This window comes from Schistosoma haematobium, chromosome 4 (genome assembly GCF_000699445.3).
Source record: "Schistosoma haematobium chromosome 4, whole genome shotgun sequence".
NCBI classification, from domain to species: Eukaryota; Metazoa; Platyhelminthes; class Trematoda; order Strigeidida; family Schistosomatidae; genus Schistosoma; species Schistosoma haematobium.
Window position 1 is genome coordinate 43,729,932 of NC_067199.1, and position 20,801 is coordinate 43,750,732.

The 20,801-nt window shown below is 36.8% G+C and overlaps 2 protein-coding genes across 3 annotated transcripts in view; one reads left to right on the forward strand and one right to left on the reverse strand.

Annotated features, from left to right (window-relative positions):
• Positions 1-8,073, reverse strand: part of MS3_00008157 (uncharacterized protein) — a 31,307-nt gene extending 23,234 nt beyond the window's left edge. The window contains exons 1-7 of the mRNA XM_051216511.1: positions 7,957-8,073; positions 5,234-5,406; positions 5,154-5,192; positions 4,999-5,099; positions 2,934-4,008; positions 1,202-1,330; positions 592-701 (exon numbers count right to left, since the gene is read on the reverse strand). Of these exons, the coding sequence (XP_051067104.1) occupies positions 592-701; positions 1,202-1,330; positions 2,934-4,008; positions 4,999-5,099; positions 5,154-5,192; positions 5,234-5,275 (1,496 nt within the window). The 5' untranslated portion in view covers positions 5,276-5,406; positions 7,957-8,073. The remainder of the gene's footprint in view (positions 1-591; positions 702-1,201; positions 1,331-2,933; positions 4,009-4,998; positions 5,100-5,153; positions 5,193-5,233; positions 5,407-7,956) is intronic.
• Positions 8,074-13,383: 5,310 nt separating this feature from the next.
• The window catches only part of PARD3B_1 (Partitioning defective 3 B), a 76,891-nt gene continuing 69,473 nt past the window's right edge, over positions 13,384-20,801 (forward strand). For both annotated transcript variants that reach the window (XM_051216512.1, XM_051216513.1), the window contains exons 1-2: positions 13,384-13,430; positions 15,815-16,033. In XM_051216512.1, coding sequence (XP_051067106.1) covers positions 15,916-16,033 — 118 coding nt within the window. In that variant the 5' untranslated portion in view covers positions 13,384-13,430; positions 15,815-15,915. The remainder of the gene's footprint in view (positions 13,431-15,814; positions 16,034-20,801) is intronic.

A 20,801-nucleotide genomic window follows, 5' to 3' on the forward strand; every position in this document is an offset into this window, starting at 1 on the left:
TATGATTGTACCTTTTCGTTCCCTCGTTACTACCACACTACCTTACACCAATCTCTTCGTTATTGTTCTCTTTTTCTTTTGCGCTCCTTAGTCTTTTTTTCTACTTCTCTTCGAATTTTCATTGTTTTGTGTGGCGCATATATATTGGCGCTCTCTTGTACCAATATTCATGTGTTCAAATAAATAAATAATTCTAAAGGGTATAAGACTTAGATACGTTCAGTTATAAGGTTTCTACGATTTCATCAAGTATATTTATTTGACAAAGTATTCACTATACGCAAAATATGCACCTAATCGACTGCTATGACATCTGCAGTATTTAATTTCACGTAAGATAACAGATGTAGACAAATCACAAAAATAAGCCGTGGAGATTTAACAGTAAGCCGCTTAATATTACATAAATTTGGGTAACAATAGAGACAATAAAAACTAACCATATACACATATAATACCTTAAATCTGGTTCACTTTTAACCCATATAGTCAAGTATTAATTAACTGGAAATTTACACTAATACAATTTTAAAGTGAATGAGGAGAGAGGGGGGTAAAAACAATATTGCTCAAATAATAATGATCACTTACAAACGTTTCCAGAATTCCAATCGATTTATATTTTCAGTTTCAATAACAAATCGTCGTTTAACTAATTTATCATAGAGATGTAAGTGTAGTTGGTTTTGCAATCGTAAATACTGTTAAGAATCACAAAAGAATAACAAAAACAGTTGGGAAGAAAAAATATGGTCATACGAATAAACTATTTCGAACAAATTTGTCATTATATATATATATATACTCTTATTTGTGGAGATCTTGGGATGCTTAAAGTTTAAATCAAGGGGCTTTAGTTTCGCACAAAGGCCCTGGGTTCGACCCCCGAATGTGAGTTGTAGATGCTCAGTGCTTAATACCACATTAGGACGAAACAAATATCTGACATGACAGGATAAACAAGATTTTAGCATCAGACACAAGTTAGTTTAGCACATTCAGAAACATAAGAGGGTCATAAACAACACTAACCAGTGCTTCCATGTTTTTAATGATCGGCTAATTTAGATAATTTCATGATCTCAATAGAAATCAACAATCTCCATAACTTCCATACTGGTAAATAATTGAAAGTAATCATCCTAAGATAAAAATTTAAATCTATATACAATAAATGAACTAAACAATAATTATTACTAACTTCATCTGATCCATATCGGTCCATATCAGTCAGCAATGTTGATTTATCCAAAGTTTCCAAGTTACAATCGATGTATTCATTTTTACGCAGGAAATTCACAATACTTTTAATGTTAGAAAAATCATATTTCTAAATTGAGGAAACAACAAGATAGAAATTGATGCAAACATGACCATAAAGTTTCATTCAAACTGTAAAAGTGTACATATCAAACAAAAGTGATCGAACAATGAATGTTTCATGAAAATCAATTCCTATTTCTTGGAAAATGTGCAATATTTCATTTGGTATCACTGCATACACATATACACGTAGTTATAACCACACAGATATCCATAAACAAAATATTGTAGTGATTTCAATCATACCTTACACAAGAGTGAACTTGGAATAGATGGTAACAAGCCCCTTTCTAAATGACTTGATACTGTTTTGGATAAGCCGATCTTGCTCTTCTTGTGCATACGATCATCCATTTTTGATCTCTTCCACGGAAGTCTTAATATTTTTACGTGGAGAGAGCATTTTCACAAAAAGAAGGTCCACGTTTGGCGTAACGCTTAAGCCACGATAGTAGGCAGTATTCGCTCACCTAAGGAGTTGGAAAACCTCTGATGTAAGCTGAAGGTGAACAGCCCACAGAATCCTAAGGAAATGAATGTTGTATGAGCTTATATCGATTACCATCAACTATAATATACAATGATATCTAAGCTAGAACATTAGATTAGGAAAAAATGGAATATAAGGATCACATTTAAAATGCAGTGATCCTGAAATATAAGAGAATATGACATATATGATTTATAGATTAATCGAAAGTTTATTATTTATAAGATAAAACATGGACATAACTAGATGCCAGCAGTTTACAGATTCGGAGCTAGACAAAAAGATGTCAAAAAATAGCTTTGTTTGTCATTGCCATTTCATCCTTCTCTTCATATCAGTATTCTGGATGTAAACTGTCTGGACGGAAACCGAAATAACGAAGAGACACTGCATCCCACGCCAGTTATTTCACACTGACCGTCTGGCCCAATAGTCCACAAACGAGCGTGAATGGAGATTTAGCAAATCAGCGTCAACTTGGTTCTAACGCTTAGTGACATACTGATCCCAGAAAGACCAGATGCCAATAGCACAGTATAGATTATTATTCCCTTGATCAGTAAGCAATTAGTGTTCATAATTATATTATTTGCTTCACACCATACAAGAATAAAATACCTTAGATTTTCACGATTCACTAAGCTCGATAGACCGCTAAAAATGGTAGAAAACATGTGTCTCAGGGTGGTGTTCTGGTTTGATAGGCAAATCAAACCTTCTACAACAGAATTCCAAGAAAACTTCTCCCAACTTGTACAATTTGCACTTTATTTGTCCATAATAAAAGGAGTTATTCTCAGCTGTCTGCTATGGACATATTTAGTGTAGTGCAGACTGACATCGCGGATGAAAAACATGAATATAGTTGAAGTCTAGGCCTGAAACGAAATTTTGAATGGAAATAAACATCCAATAATTAATATACACCCACTGAATTAGCGAATGACCGAAATTGTTGAGTACGATACAGTTAGTGTTCATCAAATGTTGCGGATAACCACAGCCGTGGTAACACAGTGCTAATAGTTCTGCGCTTTGCTTATAATAGCTAATTTTTGGCTGAATGTGTGAAAATAATGATAAATATTTATCAAAGAGGTATGGGAACAGTATGACTCACAATATGATCGATAACAGCTTCAAGTTGACATTCAGCTAGCTGATTGCGCAGATGATTATGCAATCGTCTGGTATTTGATAAGAGCCTTTCTGGTTTATACTCATTTACATCTCTGAAAGTTTTCGGTCGAATCACTTTTTTTACAGAAGTTAAATTAGCACCAGTATCATCACCGATATTTGCTTGACGTAGTGGTGTATTAATTAAGCTAACAAATGTAATTCTTTCTGGTTCAGAAGGTTTCGGCGTTTGATCAACATCCGATTGGAGATTATTATTAATGTTACATCGTCTTCTTGTCAATGGTAAAGAATTACTTAGATTCAAATTGATTAAGGGCATTTTAACGACCGATACAGGTCGTTTATCCGATAATAATGGATCTTCTACTATATCTGTCATCATCGTATTTGTAGACTGTAAAAAATGAGGTGACCTGAACGACGGTGTAAGGACTTTTTCATGATTTACATCCTCGTTATTTTTAATTGTTGAAGTAATGTCTGGTACGTCATTATGACATGAAGGCTGAGAGTATATTTTATGAGGTAAACTATCACCAGGTAAATTTTTATCAATGTTCCCATCATTATTGGTAGAAAGATTCAATTCATTAGTGGAGATAATAGACATATTACACAATTCTTCATTAATTGGTAATGGTAATGGACATATGCTGCTTTGTACCTCCATATCTGAAACATCATGATGATGTCTGGGTGTACAACTTAATTCATTTTTTACAATCATCATTTCATCTAGACTAGAAATAGTAACTGATTCCAAGGAACTACATTTAGAGGATAACGTCCGACTATCAGCATCGTTATCTACTTCCATATTCGTGTTTTGTTGTTCATTGAACGACTCGTGTTTAACTTTTAAACAAGAATCAGGTGATAATTCCATAGAAACATCACTTATCGATGTGACACTTTCCATATTATCGTTAACATTGCTACTGTTGTCATTGTTGTCATTTTTATAGTCATTATTATTATTATTATCATTGTTATTGATATCATTATTAGTATTAGCAAATTCATCTTCAACAGATATATTTGAGTTGAAACGACTGCAAATACAAAAAGACTTAATTAAATAAAAACGATTAAGATAAGACTTCGAAATACGTTCAAGAATTAGTTGACCTTCATTTTTAGAATAGCAAAAGCTAGTGAGTAACCATAAATAAGGAAATTGTAATCAATGTAAGGGGTGATCAGTAGATATTGTAAAACTATAGGAAATGAACCAAATGAGATTTGTGCAGCACATTTTTAATTACCCCCTTAACTATTGTAACTTCAGGTGCAACTGGATGGATAGTGTTGTGTACGTGAATGGACTTATACATTGCAATGATTCACAAAACTCCCAATTACTGCGACGAAACCATTAAAGTATCTTTGTTTATACATTAATACCAATAAAGATTTTAAAAGTAGTAGGTAGAAATTTATCAAATGGTGCACGTCATCTGCCTTGTCGTTGAAATTTAAATGTTCCAAATACGTTTAATTTCTACTACATAACTTATTTATCTATTGTTGAGACATTTTTTTCTATTAGCTCAGCCGATGTCCTGTTTAGAAATGTGGGTAGTAGGAACGTAATATCACTATGTAGATTAATTGCTCAAGTTTTGTATATATCAGTATGAAAAGGCGTTCTAAAGCATGGGTCGCATTGGTTATGTCTAGAAGAGATTTTCTGACAGTTACGAATTGCTAGTCAATGTGAGCAGTTTAAAAATATTAAACATTCACATATACCCTATTATACACTCTTATGAAACCGATCAACCTGTCTTTTGCATATTTGATCAAAATTTCTTCCGCTTTTGAAAATATTCATTACTCTAATGCTATATTTTACAGCTCTCACTAGCTATTACATTTCAGGTTTATTCACATGAATAGGAATTTCACATGGAATTCAACCAACAACTAGAACAATGCCAAACTCGCCGACACTCAAACTTTAAAAATACAGTGAACATTTGCAAATAAACGTACAAAACAAAATAATAATAAACGATATAAGTCTTGTGTAATTAACTTACCTAACACACATTTGAGAACCATCATCCTCGTCACCCAAAACAAAAACATATTGAGAGAATGAAACGCGTCTATTTAAACTCCTAGATGATACAATACCATCCTAATGAGAAAAAGGACATTGTATTGAAGTTATAATTTTTAAAAACTGACTTACAGATGCATCATTCACTGGATCGAATGTAAACTTTAATGACTGCAAAGAAACGTATCACACAAAACGTATGTTACGCCTACCGATCTCCGAGGTTTTCTATCACCATTAGAATTAATCATCATTTATTGTTATTATTAAGTCAACCGGGAATCCGCGGAAAAACTGAGGAAAGATATATCTAGCAGTGGATGTCAGCCACGATCAGTAGTCAGCAGATTAAAGTGCACTAACAAGATACCGAGAAATTATCTACCTAAATATAAAGTTAAATTAAAAGACAATAATAATATGTTGAGATATGAGATAGTGACACATATAAATCTCATGAACAGCCAGCAATTTCGAATGAAATGAATTCTTGATTAAGATTCAACCACTATGAAGCTTATATGACTAATGTGTTTGTTGGTTTCGCGCTTTCGTGAAGAGAATCTTATTAAGGAGAGAATGTTCCATTTGCAATCGATTAAAATCCTGACGGTCTGTAATCAGTCTGTCACTATTGCTTTTTTATAACCTAGTATTCTTGGACACTTAACGGATTTTAAAATCAAAACATAATTTGGCGAAAACGTGAACATATTTCAGAGCAAAAAGCAAAGTTAACCAGTCATATTTAAGTCTAAATTATCATAATTCATGAACAAAGTAGTTATCAATGGACATAAATCACAGTGCATTATATATTTAATGAAGATACCCCAAAATGTCCTGGTAGTGGCTAGAGACGTTATCAGATATGGCTCAGAATAGAAGCCAGTGGCGATCCTGCTGTAACCTTCTTCTACTTTCTTCATAAAAAGTGGTTGTGTCTCCCTTACCTGAAAGATTTCTTATGATTGTACCTTTCCGTTCCCTCATTTCTACCATACTACCTTACACCAATCTCTTCGTTATTGTTCTCTTTTTCTTTTGCGCTCCTTAGCCTTTTTTTCTATTTCTATTCGAATTCTCATTGTTGTGTGGCGCATATATATTGGCGCTCTCTTGTACCAATATTCATGTGTTCAAATAAATAAATAAATAAAATGTCCTGGTACGGCCGAGAGTGGGAAGAGTCCGTTCTCCCTCGCCAAATGCTCTCACATGGCCACGCGTATATAGCTTCTGCCAGGGAAGTCCTACTCATTGCATTCTCGCACCACAAGTGTTGTTTACGAAATCGAGAGGACGAAAAGCGAATCTCCGGTGCTTCAACCGGGTTGGTGGACACGGAGAGTCCACCTAGGAGAGTTGGAAAACTATCATTCCAAACCAATGGTGATCATGGGCTCCAGTATCCTGCGGGAACAAATGGAGTATGAACCAATCGTTGGTCACAGGCTACCATGAGATCGCATCTCCTTACGATGCTCAAATGCCTTGTGGATCAGACCTTCAGGTCAAAGGCTCCGGGTGTGCCATCCCCCCCAAAGAAAACCACCTGGCTCGGTTTGGGCACCCGGGCAGTATCATAGCCCTCATACATATCAAATGAGATCTATGTGGCGCATATGTATTTGGTGCCTCCTTGTACCAGTATCTATGTGTTAAAATAAGTAAAATAAAAAATTAATGAAGATGCATCGAAAATAAAATAACGGACTCCATATTGTACAAAGCGATACATGTGAGAAGACAATGAAAGTGAATAAGGCTCATTTTAAATCAACTAGTGAATTCTAGATTCGATTTCTTCATAAGTGTGGTATTCAAAGATTTCACATCCATAGGAGACAGAAGTTAAAACGGCGGTATCACACTTTGCTATATAACAGATACATTCGCGAACATCAATTACAAAATGTTGACTACATAATAGCAAGTGGTTAAACTGTCTAAATATACTATCAAAAAATTCCTTCGTAAATAAAAATAGAACCCTATCATCTTATTAGCTTTAAATCACGAAGCACAGATTGTGCACTTACTAAATTCTCAACTTTGCCCATTTATTTTTACCGTAAGAGTCGCCAGATGATTTTTATAACAAATGTACTGAAATATCACTTCATAACGCCAGTCTTTTAACCAGCCATCAAACCCCTACAAATCCCGAAATTCGGAGACAGGCCCAACCCATAAACGCCCAAGAAGGCTTTAGTGTCACTGTCATTGAAGGTATGTAAATTTAACTCAGGATGACATGTTTGAAACCCATTCCAACCAAATTCATGTGATTAACCGGATAACACGACTAAGATGAAACTGCTAATTGTGAAATAGTTAAATCGACACGACAGTGTGGTACATTTTGCTCATGACTAGTAAACATAACGATTGCTACTTCCAACTCCGTATTTATGAACATATAACGACATGAAAGCTCGTTCTGAAAGCATTATTATTTTACAATAATGTTTATTTCATGCGAATACGAGCATATAACTATGAAATTAGGGCAATGAATGTTCCAGTCTGTTTATCGAAGACAAGAGCCAGACAGCATAACGAAATAAACAACTCATTGTCCGACATTATCTGAGTCACTGATTGAAAGCGATTCATTAAGCTACTGCTAATGAATAATCCAATTAACCAGTAATTAACAATATCATTTTAGTGAAAATTCGGTAAAATTTGAAAAATGAAAACAAACATCCATACTACCAGTATGTGCATACACGTCAGGAACCAAAATAATTTATAACATTTTCGGAAAAAAAATTGAATTGCCTTCATACTAATAATCAGTAAATTGAGGTTCAGACACTACATTATTTTCAACAAGAACTTTAGTGGACAGCTGATTAAAACAAAAAATGGCATCTTTAACAACATTAGGTTTCCATTTTCAGGTCCGATATTTAAACAGTAAGCTTACCTCAAACAGTACCTGGAGAACTAAATATATATGACGATGAGAACCATTAGCTCCTAAAAGCGAAACAATACGACACTAAACAACCGAAGACGCGCCAAACTCGGACCGCCCGCGAGTGATGTAACATACAAATACCGATATAACAAAAGCATGAAAATCCAAGCTTTAGAAAAAATGAAAGGATCTTCAGCAAAAATTTTTTTTAAATCGCAAGGCCAACGTATATTTTTGCGTACAGTCAAAGAACGTATGTTAAGGGTTTCAAGCTTGCTTCAATGGAGTTCTTCAGACGTTATTTAAATATAAATGGAGCTATATTACACTTGCAGAGCACTCTGTTATGTAAATACGATGTTTTGTGTAGAAAAATATCGGCTGTTTAATGGCTAAAATAATCATGATAGACAATTGTTTCAAATGAGGTTTTCATTTCATGTCTTATCGCAAGTAAAAGTACAGAGTATTCATACCATTTACATTTTACTTCTACAACTGAATTATGCTACACTTCTATGAAGATATTATGTATTGCTTTCGAAGTCATAGGCTACAAGCTGTGCACAGAGAACTCTTTACGTTACTTTTGTTTACCTTCAAGGTATTTTAGGAAGTTTTGAGTTTGTATATTACTCATATAATCTCAAACGACGAATCTATCATTGCATTGATGTCATTTGTTCGTTTCTAAGTCAAGCATGATTGATTTGGTCATAGCCCGGTTTGCTGGACAAATGATATTGGCACGCAGATTTCTCGCACGATATGAGACGCTTAGACTGTAGTTAAAAGAGCTACCATGTAGCTACCGAAGAATATACACGGACAATCAAAGAAGTTCAACGAACGTAATAAAAACGCATTACGTGTTTTTTGAGTTTTTATTGTGTCAAATACTCTCTTTTTAGTTACGTTGGAATGCCATTCATGGAATCTGAAAGCTCGATTCTTACAACTCATAAAAATCTAATCGAAAACAATATTGTTCGCTTATGTCTATGCTGTTCTAAATGTGAAATGATCTACAAATTATTCATAGATAATAAACCTGTATGGAGCGCTCTCATAACGCTTATAATAAATTAACTTACTTTGGTGATGAATAACATCTAAAATTTGTTTGTTTTGATGCACAACATGGTGGGAGCGTTTTTTTATCAAAACTTTTAGGTGGAATTTCTGTACTGTGAATTATTTGATGTATATTTTCACGAGTCAAACGGCTATTCACACAGTCAACGGCTCACGTTCTGCCCAGTAAGAACCGCGCTACTAAAAAATCACAACTAGTGATAGCTGATAATAATTGTTTGTGTTTAGGGGAGGAATTAGGAAGGAGACCAGAAACCACCTAAGTTGGGTGGTTAAGAATTCACCGAAACGTCCCGAAAATTTCAAAATATTGTCTCAAAGATTAATTTAACTTATTATTTTGTGTAAGCAATATATTTCCTATTATTCCGTGTTGAATGTTGAAGGTTTTGTGTGTTTGAATTTGGAACTCCTTTCTACGAATGGTCCGTTCCATCACCAGTCTAACCTTTTACATATATACATATATAATGAAACGAGGTTCATGTTTCATATCTATAAGCTTAAAAATGTGTACGTGTTTCATTAAGGTAGACTGATAGAAAAACATCTGTCTAGTTTAGTGACATACTCATCATGCAAGAATGAGGATTTTATTCCAACTATGTGTTTTCATTACATCAAATCCTATGTAGATACACTCTTAGCTCAACTGTCTCAGATCACTTTTGGATGATCGTTACTGAATTATCGAAAATAACTCAAAGACATCAGCACCTAAGAGAGAGTGATTAGTGGTTTAAACAAGGGAGCGTGTTAGGGCTTCTTATTCATAAGGTACTAAAGAGACTTTGTAGCTGCTTCAACATGAGGAAGATTTTCTTTCTGCTGGTGAACTAAAGGTAATCTACTCATGCCGCAGATACGATGTAAATAACACCATTAAGTTTATGTAGCAGGAATCATACTGGATGGTAGTATGATTTAGAAAGTACCAGCTTCCGTTTGATATTAACGACGCGTCTGAATCCGTGTTGGAAGCAGGATATTAGTACTCCATTTCGAAGTGGATGGTTTGACAATATCCGAATCTGAAACTATTTTAAATCCCAGTTCATAATACTCAAATAGCATCAATCAGCTCGTATGTAATCCGTACTTTCGTCAAAATTGGACCCAGCTTAATACTATATAAGGTCTGTGTCATCCAGTGCTTGAACACTGTCCGTTTATGCCTGGCAGCCTTCGTATAAGCAACAAGATGGAGATCTAAGGAATATTCTGTTTGTAACAGTACTATTCCCGAGCTGTTGCACCGCCTGATCTTCCGTACCTCTAGGTTGCCCTAGCTCTACTGAAGAAGAAACCAGATTAGTAGTGAATACGTCCTTAATTTTAAGTCCTGGAAAGGTGCGAGACTACCTTTTTAAACACACAAAGCCTTTCATTATCTATTGTGAGAATATGTAATCTCTATACAAAATAAAGAAGTGAATGAATAATTGAGCTTTCTTGTTTAGACATTTACTTGGATGTTTTCAGTCAACTATTAACAAATCTACCTGGGTTGTTACATCAGCTTCCTCCTACAATAGACTTCTGTAGGAACGTTGGTCCAATCAACTTACCCAACAAGAACACCCCCGTTCTATTTCTTCAACTTAGAAGAGAATTAGTAACTTTCAGGCAATAGCGACCAACGCCGTGTAAGTATTCGGCGATACTCCATGACCGAAATATACTTGAGTACCTTTTTACCTTATTTCATAGCAATTCATTTGCACGAATTGTCGCTCATGACTTTCTGAACATGTCCTCTGTATGAGGATCAGAGCTTTTAAGGGAATGTAGGGTAAGAAAACGAAACAAGAATATTTGAGTGGACTACCCAACAACAAGCTGCTTCGGTCAGCTTTCAAATGCTCTGTCCTGATATCAGGTGTTTACTCACCTACCTCTTGGGTCACCCTCAAGTCAAAAACAAAGGAGGCTCTGTAGAGTTATCCGTCATATATTAGTCATTGTTACGATGCAATGAGTTGGTGTAGACAATGACGTGACTTCTACGTAAGATCTTATAAATCAGGCAGTTACATCATAACAAATCTGCAATTTTAGGGTTAAGTCTATTATTAAAGTAATACTAATATCGAAGTAGACCATAATTCTACAAGTCTACTTCGAAGAAGAAAATATTTAAAGTCAGTCAAACCTCAGGAATTGATCCACTATTTGTATAAAATAGTTAGGTACAAAATAGAAGGCTACAAATGCAAGTAATAAGGGTTCTTTTCTCCATAAGTCTTTGGTTTTCATAACGGATTGGCAATCTTGAAGGAAATAGACACAGTGTAGACATCTTGTGAGCGAAAACGTATTAAAACAGAAATTTCCTTTTCCAAAATATGTGTGTAAATGTGTGAACCCGTCAGAAGTTGAATTTACTACCGAACTTGGTCAAATATATGGCTTGAGTCTGTGACAACCGCCTTCTATGATCGGTTCGTAACAAGGAATACAGCACTGTTTTCTGACAAAGAAAGTTAGAACACATGAATAAGAGAAAATATAAATACAGAGTCCAAATATCGGGTAGGCTTCTAAGAGTCAGCGAAAAAACTGGAGCCTTACAGATCACCAATTGATTGGCTTGATGTAAATATGCATGTTATGGTAAGGATATATTCTATAAATTCACCTAGTAATCGAGTCGGTTTGTACCTTAGAAATGTGCAAGTTCCACTAGTCATGACTATCGTTAATAATAGACCGATGTAAGGAAATATTGCAGTCAATTCCACTACGGTCCGGTGAGGTCTATTGGTCAAATGAGGGGTCAGTGCTTCTGTTCACAAAACCCATATCCATTACTCGCTGGCTGCAAGTTTTCCGGACATAATAAGTAAATGCAAGGATGCGTTTTTGCACCAAATTATCCTAACAAGTTGCACAGGGACGCATAGTGTTAGCCGGTGGCTGGCCGCTTAAAGCATGAACAGCCCAGATATTTTCTGTTTATAATGATGATAAACAGCACAGCAAGGCTCCGCTTCAGGCCTTCTAAGTTTGAGACTATTTATATGATTGCCTTCTTAATGTCAAGCTTCAGCTGCTGATCTACACTGAAGGCTTCAAAATTGACGAATAATCGACAGAGGCGATGTTTGTGCACTTATGGCTGACCGAAATGTTCTGGTATGCTGGTTTAAACTATGGTTAATGTTTATGAATGAAACCGAATAATTCTGCATACGCACTGAAGAAACATACGTCAGTGACGTTAACATAGGAGATGATACAAAGCATTTAGTGCTATCGTAGAATGATCTGGAGATAATGGTCTTAATAAACAAAGGTCACTGTCATTGAACTGTAATCAAAGGTTTTAAAAATGTATAGAAGTTAGGGAGAGCATTCACTCGTTTATAGATGGACATATCAAGCTAATAAGGTCTAATTAGAAAGTGGAATGCCAGTCAGGATGCCAATTTTCGAAAAGTAGACTCAATTCTCTATAAAATGTGCGGTGGACAAGTGCTGAAAGAATTCTCGTGATACGTCTCTTACTATTTACATAACGACTTGAAAAGCTGGGCCTCTATGACTTATGTAAGCTCAGAAATTGGAGTGATTTAATTTCTGTGTGTAAAACAAGAAAAAATGACTTTGAATTTGGTGAAACCTCTCTCTTTCTTTTAGCTTGGTCAGAACAAACCAGATGATATATCTGGATGGTTCAAATAGTAAGAGAGATGAGTAACCATAGAATACAGGATTCCTCATCAAGAATTCAGCTTCTGGGCCTCACTGTTAGAAGACTAGGATTTTTGTTATCGTCAATTAATCAAAGAAGATGGATACATGATGGAATTGAAATACATATACTGCTTACTATTTCTTCTGTCCTTCAACTACGACAGTGTTTACTAGATGAACACTACGCACATTCATTTAGCACACAAGTAAAGCGAAAGAAATGAGAACTGAGGATGCAGCAGTACACTTTTTGAAGTATCTGTGTATAAATATTGCCAATGTATAAAATACAGAGATGCAAGAGGATAGGTAACTAACAGAATATGAGTACACTGACAAACACGCACCAAGAACTCACAAATCGTTCAAGGGCAGCAGACAACGATAATCAAGACCAGAAATGTGGGTGATAGCATAACTGCAAGGATTAGGATAATTTACTCAGGCGTTATAAGATGTCGTCGAAGGTCATTACATGGACCACATATCAAGTTAATTAATTCGGAAGAAAACAAGACATTTGCACAAACTTTCCGGAAAAGGAATAACACAAGTAATCGAGTTTTTTGCGGATAATTGAGATGTACGGGAGTTGAATCTGGATTTTGCCTGTTCATTATTGAGGTTCAGTGTTTGGGCGCCAAATTCTACTGCAAGGTTGTGGAGGCTTTTTGACTTAGTATCCGGAGGTAGATGTCATTTTCTTCTTTCACGTGCAATAAAATTATAAAATGATCTAAGTATGTGATATCAATTTAATAAATATATAGCACAGTCCCATTTGTCTGACTGTTAGCGTTAGGGAACTGCGAAAAATCACGTGGTTGAGTTGGTTAATCGGACTCAATCAGTGTTATATACGGGTCTTGACTTATCGTTATTTGTCTAACCATTTTATGCAAGTTCAAAGTAGTCCTTATTATGCCTTTTCCACCACTTACATAAAAACGTTCGACCCGAACCTCTACATTGCTCTTCACGAGACAACTAACAACGATTCGTACATGAAAGAGCTAATGTCCAAGTAACGTCTCACACTCTTTACTACTTGTCAGCACACGCGACTATATCCCTCATTGTACAGCTTCAAATGGTGGCTCGTAAACTTTTTTCACACCCATAGCTTGCCGTCCTTCACCTGGGACAGCTATACCTGACGCGTATTATACCTTATCATTACTATATCATAGTCATTATCATTGGTTAACATATGGTCACCTCATCTCATATCAGCTTCATTTATCCGTTATCTTCAGACTTCTGCCTGTTCACATTGTTTGCGTGAACTTATCCTAATCGTTGTCTTCTCTTCTACACAATCTGATCTTATAGTTTTTCGTGTTGCAATTACATAATTTATTGTCCGGTGATATAATAGCTGCTGATCGTAGCAACTCCACTGGCTTAGAACAAACGCACTTATATATACATACGAAAAATTAGCAATCATATTCGCTAGGATTAGTTCAATCGAGTGGGTAGAATACACAAATAGGACTGTGACAAATAATTGGGATTGTACTGTATCATTGAGGAGTTGACCCAAATATGTCAGTTGATCTTCACAAGCTCATCTCAAAGTATTTGTTTCTATATCTCTAAATCTACGCTTATTAGTCGTCCATTGTAAATTTTTCATATGCACTTTTTAAACTCATTCGCTTCTGTAAGACAGCCGCGTGATTATATATGACCACATCTTTCTTAAATGAACCTAAGAATAATGTTGAATACCTAACCAACACCCACTCATAACTTGAAACTGATTTCCGAATTAGTGGTTGTTTGGGCCAAACTATTTTACTAAGTTATAGATACTCAGAGTTCTTGTTTGGTAGGATTTGGGCTTCGTTTTTAAAGAGGGGATTTTTCTACCGTAGCAAGATACTATATACAACCTTTTGATATCAGCAGCTTTAGGATTTTAAAGTTGATAAATTGGGTATTTACTAGCTAATTGAACCTTACCCACCGCTGATGTAAATGATATAGGTTTAAACTATCTAGCGTTATTTTCATGATCTGCGATAGTTCGTGACTTTAGATCTTTAATTTATATAAGAATCCATTCAATACTAAATAGTGATAAATACGTGTATCCGACAGCAAGTACGTGGGTAATTCGGAGTCATGTCATCAAAACCTAACCACTGATCACAGTCATCACATGAATCTCAAACAGGTAATCTGCATTTATCAAAACGGCTCAGATTAAAGGCTTTTGTAAGTACTGAGGACTCCGGTGTTCATAACATCCTTATGGGTTGAAAGTCTTCTTCATCTAACAGCTGCTGGAAGTTTTTTTTTAACTTACCTGGACCATTCTTACTAAGATGCCTTATGGTTGAAAAACTGCGGTCGTTGGCACGACAAACAGTCATCATATAGTTACTGAATGCTAAACACAAAACTTAGGATATTAGTTTAAATAGGTGATTACTACAGAGATTTTAACCATCTTTCTACGTTACCTAGCTGCTGAATATCAATTCAAATAAGCGGATGTCCAGAAGAAACTACTGGTAAGAAGCTATAGGTCTCTGTATTTAAAAGACCCACAAACGACTGTAAAAGAATGTATGGTAGTGTTCTCAGGAAGCTCACTGTATTGTGTAAGGAGGCGCGGTAGGCTTCAAGTGTTTAAACCTCTTACAGATCCCTACATGGTGTATGGAGTAATTATCAGGGCGTAAGTCTATTTATTACCAGTTGCATTTAGAATGCTGGCTACGGTAATATTCAGTAAATTGTGCAAAACTCGTACATATCATAAGCGATCGGTGGTCCGGCTAGTTTTCTTATCTTGGATGTGTTCATCATGTTTCGTTGCTTTTAGGTGACCTGACACTGCCATACATCAGGTTTGCCTTCAGCCGGTTGGACAGGAATGTAGTCTGGAATTATTTATTAAAGCTGTGTTAGTGATCTTTATTCAGGCGCACTTCAGTAGCTTAAAAGCATACAACCACCTCTTTGCACTGTCATAAACTGACGTTAGTTAAAGCCATAACATATATAGGTACTTTTACTTATCGTTAATTGAACATTTCCATTTTCTATTCACTTTATCTAGTTACAGATCACCAATTTGATTGATAATACATTTGGATATATTTAATAATCACATTAATATGCTCACCTAAAACTGATAAATTGTTTTATACATATAATATTATGCTTCATGTTTACGATACGAACAATGATGACAACAGTGGTCATCCTAAACCTTCAAGAAAAAATCAGCTGAATTGTCATGGCATTTTTGTAACCAGTGAAGATTTAAATAATTCACGTAAGCTTCCTTTTTATATTGATTAAATATTGGATTCTAGTAGATAATTCAGACGTTTTTGAATATCTAGTCATTATTAGTCGAAAAATCAGAGGGTTTTTATGATATGACTCGGAATCAACCAGCTATGTAGATCCGTATACCATTTTGCAAAATAATAGCACCTTGGCTTAGACGTTGTCATAAACTTCTCACACATTGCTATTACTCTAGTCAAAGTTACGCAGCGAGATAATGAAGTCATCATGTACTGCTGTTGTTATAGCTGATCCAGTTAATATTTGTCTGAAGTATATTCAGAGACTTGGATGTTTTCGTATCAAGGTCACTGCTTAACCTCATCACTAATTACTTGATAACTCTAATGCTGGTAAGAGATCCTAGTGATTGTATTCGTAATCTAAAATATATAGCCTTGCTTCATTTCCCTTCAAGTGTATTATCTTACAAGTTCCAAAAAAATACACTTCTGTTCTGAATTGCACATTTCAGTCGGAGGTGTCATATATACGAAAAGTATTGATAGTTAAAATACACTTTAGATTTACATTAGTGAGCCGTTGCTTCAGGACTGGCCTGCGTCAACATCTGAACTAAGGATAGGGAGTAAAGTAGTCGAACGCGTCGACAACTTCACTTATCTTGGAAGTCTAATCAGCCATAATGGGTTGGTACCTGACGAAATCTCAGCACGGATTCAAAAAGCTCGTTTGCTTTTGCCAACTTACGTCACCTATAGTGAAGGCGAGATATTTGTCTACCAATAAAGGGACGAGTATACTGCGCAGCAGTTCGCTCTGTTCTACTTTACGGCTGCGAAACGTGGCCATTAACAGTAGAAGATACTCGTAAGCTATTAGTATTTCATCACAAATGTCTTAGAAATATTGCCAATGTCTTCTGGGATCACCGGGTAAGTATATGTGAGGTCAGATGCAGGGCATTAGGGAATGACGGTAAATAAGTTGAGGTTGCAAATCTTCACCGATTGAGATGGTTGGGCCATGTGTTACGTATGCCTGAACACCGATTACCACGACGTGCAATGCTGAATAATGTTGGGAATGGTTGGAAGAAAGGGGCGGCCAAACCAAAACGTGGCATCAGTCCATAAAGTAACTGACTTCTAGTTTGAGCTGCTGCTTCCAGCTCATTAGCACGCCCCGACCACAAGGTTTCTCGGTCCTTACGCAAGCTTCGCTCAATTTCATTACTTAACAGTCGTCGTTTGTGGTCAAACTCAGGGTTACCCGGAGTAGATCGGCGGGCTTCAATGAGTTGTAAGGAACCAGAAGAAACCTAGTGCTTATAAGCGGGACGTTTCGCGAAGCCGCAAGCGGCTTTACTCGCCATTTTGATGGCGTCTTGAAGTTGCAAACAATGCTCATCTATACTTTTCGGTGGAATGGTAAATAGCCTAGAAGCTAGCTCGGTTCGATACTTAGTTGCAACCAACTTGCTGACATCAGTCCTTTAGTGGCGGTCATTTCGTTGGCCACTGAAAAGTAAGGTAAGATTGGCGCAGAGCAGGGCATTATCAGAGTCTAGATAGGTACTCCAAAAGGAGCGGCAGTCTTGTACACAACCATACCGGCGGTAGCTGATCGCGATGTGATCAATCTGAGTCCAGGCTTGAGATGCAGAGGGAGGACGCCAGGTGGCATATCGGCGATGACTGTGCCGAGAGTTAGTGCTAGCCAGAAACAGCTCGTGGTCTGTGCACAGTTGCAGTAGGCGGTTTCCGTCATCTGTCCTGCGACCAACAAGTCCCCATCGGACACCTAAACGACTCTCTTCTGTGCCTAGACGCTCGACCTGAGCATTCAAGTCTCCGGCTAGTACTACAATATCTGTCGAACGCACTTTCTGGAGAACAGATAACTGGTGGTAAAACTCACCCTTGATTGCATCCGGGCTGCAGTCTGTCGGGGCATAGGCGGAGATGACGAAAAGACATCGTTTCTCACTCCGATTTCTTTTCACTTTGATGGAACTTTCTAATCTAACAGCACATAACTGACTGTTAATGGGGATCCAATCGACTAGTGCTGCCTCAGCTCTAGCGCTTAGTGCGACACCAACGCCAGCGAGACCAGACAAAGATGCTACAGGGTCCCCGGATAAACGCACGTAAAACAAGCTTTTCGAAGCGACAGATGAAGAGCGAATTTGTAGTACTTCACCAGTCTTGAATACGGGTATCGAATAGACATCAAACGTCGATACTAAGACTTTCTAAAGACATAGCCAGCCCTATCTGTTGTCCGACCTGCATAAGTGTGCGAACGTTGAAGGCAGCCAGTTTGAATGGTGCACGTGGTTTCAGAAAAACTGCTTCAGTCCTCGTATTCGGTGGTAACATACAATTTTCAACCGGACAGTGACTCGAGAACGTTTAGATACAGTCGAATTTCCACCAAAGACGAGCCGCTGTAGAAGTCGAAAAATAAGGATACATAAATTGGGAATAAAAGAGAGTGAATAAATTACGTAGTAAATAAAATAATAATAATAATAATAATAATAATAATAATAATAATAATAATAATAATAATGTGAATTGTTTGACTGTAAATCGAAGGGAGAATAGAGTTTTCAGTAAATACCACCATTTTCATTATCATTATATTTGCGTGTGGGCTGTGATACTGCCCGGGTGCCCAGACCGAAGCAGGTAGTTTTCTCATGGGGCTACACCGAGCTGTTGTTGTAACTTTGACCGATGCATATATGTACCTGACCCTACGTTGTAGCTGACTGACTGGCTGACATTAGTGAGCTCTACCTACACCTTCACTGACTACAGCTCTAATGACGAAAACTTTGACTTTCATAAGAAGCTTTGTGACCAAAAGTTAAATAATCAGATGTAGTAATAGCAGTAGGCGATTTCAATATACAAGTGGGTAAGTTAATCTAAACCGAAAACACTTAATCGGGTCTTACGATGTTCTTACCCAGCGAACATAACGGCTTCTGTCTGATGCAGCTGTTCTCAGGCAATAATTCATATATAGTAATCACCAACTTTAGACATAAATAGACTTTTTTAAATAGCAATTCCTGAAATCGATTCAATGATGGATGCAACTAGACCATATCACCATCACCTATCGATGGAAGACTTCGATTCGTTCTGCAACACACGTCTCAGTCAGTCACAACGTAGAACCTGTACGTATGTATATCAGTTCAACTTGCCAAAACCCCTTTAGCACACCGAGATAAAGTTGTCAGGCCAAATCTCAGAACAGTAGAGGCAGTAACAATATCAATGGTAATAAGGAAGATTGGGCATCGAAGGTACAACTGGAAAAGGAAATGTAAATTAGCAAAATAAAAACAAATGTTATGAGGAGTTTGTAATCTCAGGATATGGGGGAAGACGAAGAATGATAAACCTGCGCCATTGCAAACGACTTCGAACAATGTCATTCAAAGTCTCTAACCATAGGTTACGATGATCACGCGGCTCCAAACCAGGCAGTCTGCACTCATTGACATAGCTAAGTCCAATTATCAGTGACTTCATGGACTGATGCCATGTTTTGGTTTGATCACCACTGGCTTCCAGCTTACTACTACACCATACAGCATCGCCCGTCGAGGTAGGCCGTAGTTGAGCATATATAACATATCCCAACCATCTCAGTTGATGATTTGCTACCTCATCAATCGATTTACCATATTTGGCTGGTACTATATTCCTAACCCAGGCACTGCTTAATCTGTGGGCCAAAAGCACACAAGCAATGCTTCGAAGACACCTATGATTGAATACCAGCAATCTACAAATATCCTCTGTTCTTAATGTCCGTTTCACACCCATAAAGTAGGACGTTGATTCCTGCTGAGCAGTAAACTAGTCATTTGTTTGGCAAATGGATATCTCACCTACACCACAAGTGACACAAGTGGGTGGAGGCCAATCGAACCTGCTGAATCCATGCCGATATTTTGTTAGACACTAGACCATCTGTACTGATGAAACGCCTAAGATAAATGAAGAGATCAATGCGTTCAATTACTTCACTCTCTACCATTATTTCAAGCGGTGACCCAAACCAATGCTGAAATAAAATTTTACATTTAGAGGGAGAGAACCGCATCCCAAACATGTTTGCATTGTTGCTTACAGTGATCAGAAGACTGCATTTGTCAGCGACTTCACCAAACAGAACTATATATTCTGCGTACTACAAATTAACAAGTGAATCTGCTGGTAGAAGATTAATTCCTGAAAAGCCAGACGACCAAAGTGTTATCTCTAAAAGCATGTCCATGACAAAGTTAAGTAAATGTGGGGAAAGCAGACAACCGTGACAAACTATACTTGAAGTAACTAATTCCGATGACAGTTCGCCATAAGGTCTGACTCCACTAGTAGTGTTCGATTGGAGGGCCTGTACAGGGTTAATGTACTTTTTTGGTAAGTCTTTCAATGACAGGTGTTGCTACTGAACCTCACGATCAATTCAGTCGAACCCCACCTTTAGGTGAAGGAATACAACTATATTTGGATGTCTGTGTTCCAAAATTTGCCTAAGGGTGAATATTTGCTCTATTCATCGACATCCAGGTCTGAAATAATTCTGGTTTTCTTGGGTTTGCTCTTTTCAAGCTTTAGTCAGACGTCGAAATATCATTTAGGTTAATATTTTAGACATTATATTAGTTAAATTGATTCCTCCGTGACTGTCACAGGATGATTTTCGTCTTTTCTTATGAAATGAGACGATCATTGATCGAGACCAGTCATATAGGATTA